Source organism: Octodon degus, unplaced genomic scaffold (genome assembly GCF_000260255.1).
Source record: "Octodon degus isolate 3935 unplaced genomic scaffold, OctDeg1.0 scaffold00079, whole genome shotgun sequence".
Lineage (NCBI taxonomy): Eukaryota > Metazoa > Chordata > Mammalia > Rodentia > Octodontidae > Octodon > Octodon degus.
The window spans coordinates 5,719,095-5,722,499 of record NW_004524655.1 but is presented as its reverse complement, the minus strand read 5'-3'; the positions used below and the strand labels follow the sequence as shown (position 1 = coordinate 5,722,499).

Below are 3,405 nucleotides of genomic sequence, written 5' to 3'. Positions count from 1 at the left end.
CATTTGGATTTCTTTTTGCTTAACTATCCCGTCTTTATTTCAAAATGTCCTTTCAGTTGGTCTCAATAACCTCCATTAACTGGCTGCAGGGCAATCAGCCTAGAGCTGTAGGACTGAGGCAGGCTGAATTTACTCTCAAAACATTTGCTGCCTCAGTTGGAGCACAGAACCAATAGTTTTCCCAAAGTAACCACGTTAGTCATGTATGAAGGTCAAGAAGTCCAGGATGAGTGGCCTTCCTCCTTGTATGTAGCCATAACAGAAGACAACACCTAGCCTCCTGCCCAAGGAATCCTACACAAATAGACTGTCCCTGTACACTGCATCGTGTGTAACCGCCAAATTCAAACTTCTAAGACCTGCCCTGCCGGGTTTGCTGTTTCCCTTTTTCTATTGGTCGCAAGACATAGGAAGGAACAATTTGATTGGCTCTCCCCTTCACTTCCTTCATCTCTTTAAGGACTTGGGCGGGGCCTAGCTGAGGTACCGCTGTCTGTCAAAAGACCAGGCACGCTGACTGGTCCAGGCTCCGCTGAGCCCCTCCCATGCCGCGCCCCTGGTTCAAACGCGGCGGCGCGAGGCGCTGGGCGGAGCAGAGCGCAATCTTGAGGGGTCCTCTGAGGGTGAGTCTGATCCCCCACCCACTATTTTCCCTACCCTGCCTCTGTGAGGCCAGGGGACGGGCCATCTCTACCCATACTAACCCCAGCTTTTCCTCAAGCGGCGGGAGGGCGGCGATTCCATTTCCAGGACTACGGGGGGCCAGGAGGGTCTTTCCGGGCCGGCTCTGCGCGCGCCCACCCGGTACGGGACCCGAAGGGTTCTCTGGGGATTCCTGGGACAAGAGGGCACGCTGGTCTCTTGTGAGAGTTCTGTGCACGTTCCTCTCTCTCTCCTGTCAGCATCCCCTACATTGTTCTCACGGGTAGAGTCTGTTAGCCCTTCATTATCTGTGCGATCGTAAATTTACACTAGGTTCCAGTGCCTGCATACTCCCACAGTAGCACCTTTTTCTAAGTGCGCCCCTTTCACTTTGCGCCTGTCCTTACTGCTTCCCTGCTGTAGTTGGAGAGGTCAGGTCCCACCTGAGGACCGTTGCCTTCTCCGGTGCCTCTGCCTGAGATTCGGTACCTTCCTTCCCCTAGATATCAGCAAGGCTTGCAGACCATCCCTCCGGGGCTTGGTCCAAGTGCTGCTTAATCCGTGAGATTTACTGATTACACTGTTAAAACTTGTACCACTCCTCAGCCCCGCCCAACTGCTCTTACATTGCTGATTGCTTTTTAAGACTTCTCATCTGCTAGTATACTACGTCGTCTGCGTATTCCAGTCGTTCACCCAATAACCAGAGTATTCATGGTTGCTACATGCCAGCCTATGCGTGTGCCCCACTCTGTGGGAACAAAAATTACTCGTGCAGCTCACATTCTGAGGTGAAGGCAGGTCATGAACAAAATTGTAAGAGACTATGTCGGGGAAATGTATCACTTCCTCTTACAGGGAATAAAACCTGGGGTTTCAGTTCCATGGCCAGACTGAGCTTCTAAAATGGGTTGTGGCTGATTTTCCTCTCCCTATCCCTGACATCTTGAGGGAGATCAGGCTATGTTAAACACTTTCTGCTTAGTGTTCCTACACACTTGACCTTTTCCTTTTCCATTCAGCACCCGTGGGTTGAAGTTTAAAAAGCACCTGAAGTTTAATTAGCACCATTAAGCACCTGGGATGCTGAAGTTTAAATATGGAGCGCGGAATCCCCCGGATGCTGGTGCTATTGAGCCCATTGCCAGCCGGGCCTCCAGGCTGAATCTCTTCTTCCAGGTAACAAGCTGCCTACCAAATGAGCCTTTCCTTCACACCTCCTTGTTTGCCTCTTTGTTGTGTGGTTCACCTTGGCTTTTATTATAAGACCGAGGCTAATATTTTAGGAGAAATTCTATTGGATGCTTTATGTGTTCTGATTGCATGGGAAAAAGGAGCCACTAAGTTGACATTATTTAGTGGAATTTACTCAGGAGAGAACCTATCATTTCTTGCATTCTACATGTCTGCTCTAAACTTGGGTTCTTTTATGAAAGCCAACCAAATGAACAAAGGCTATTTTTTTTTTATTTTTATTTTTTTTAAATTTATTTATATGTGTGTGGCCAGCTCAGCCCACCAGGGGGCAGGCTGGCTGGCATGTGGTGCTGGGGGATTGAACCGCGGTCCCTGTGCTTTGCTAAGCTTGTTCCAAGTAGGTGCTTTAGACCACTGAGCCATCTCACCAGCCCCCCTTTTTTTTTTTTTTTTTAAACCAGAACTTCTGTAATCTTATTTCATTCATGTGATGCTTATATTTTTATAAAAAACAATTTTGGTTAAGTACCACACCCATGTGACTTCCATCCCTCTCATCATAACATTTGTTTCCTCTCAGGAGTGTTCAAATTTAATGTCATATAGCTGGGTGTGGCGGCACAAGCCTGTAACCCCAGACTTGGGGGGCTGAGGCAAGAAGATCCTCATGAGATCAAGGCTGGCCTGGGCTACATAGCGAGACCCTGTCTCAAGAAACAAACACAGGGGCCGGGGAGATGGCTCAGTGGAATAAGCGCTTCCCTCGCAAGCACAAGGACCTGAGTTCAATCCCCGGTTCCGCCAAAAAAACAAACAAAAAAACGAGTCATGAATAATTTCCAAGTGGTGTTTTTTTTTTTTTGTTTGTTTGTTTGTTTCATTTTTTCAATTCTTCTGGGGTTTTTTGGTCTGTTTTCATTTTTTTGTTAGTACATGTATGCAAAACATAATGTTTATATTCATTTTGTGGGGAGTTGGTATGGATAGATGCTACATCTTAACTCTTGCTGCTGATGTATATGTAACACTAGTGAACTGGGAATCTTTGACTTTTGCAATATCAAGCCAGGGGACGCTAGAAGAAAGTGGTGAAAATTTAGGTTATAATCTTGGTTTGAATATTTGTTAGCTGTGTTACTTTGAGTCAGCTGCTTTCTCTGAATCCACTCTTTTTTTAAAAAAAATTTCTTTAGTATAGGGTCTACAGGGTCTCACTACATAGATCGGACTTGTAGTGATTATCCTGTTTTCAGCCTCCCAAGCACTGGAATTACAGGTGCGCAGACCACCAAGCCCAGTCTCAATCCCCTTCTTGGTGTACCCCTGGGGTGGGGCTGGCATAGCAGGCTAGGGATTGAATCCCTGGCCCATGTGCCTGCCTCAGGAGGTGCTTTAATCCGCTGAGCTATCTGGCCAGCCCTCTACTCTTTGAAATAGGTTATAGTAGTTAATTCACAGCATTACTGTGAGAGCGAAATGAAATAATCCATCTGAAGCACTTATATCTTGCCTAGCTCTTGGTAAGCTCTTTATAAATGGTCACTATTGTTAATACTAAGTGTAATT

General features: G+C 46.6%; 1 protein-coding gene across 1 annotated transcript in view; it reads left to right on the top strand.

Moving 5' to 3' along the window:
* Positions 1 to 590: 590 nt before the first annotated feature.
* The window catches only part of Cit (citron rho-interacting serine/threonine kinase), a 174,148-nt gene continuing 171,333 nt past the window's right edge, over positions 591 to 3,405 (top strand). Inside the window, exons 1-2 of the mRNA XM_004636241.2 lie at positions 591 to 623; positions 1,665 to 1,821. Of these exons, the coding sequence (XP_004636298.1) occupies positions 1,726 to 1,821 (96 nt within the window). The 5' untranslated portion in view covers positions 591 to 623; positions 1,665 to 1,725. The remainder of the gene's footprint in view (positions 624 to 1,664; positions 1,822 to 3,405) is intronic.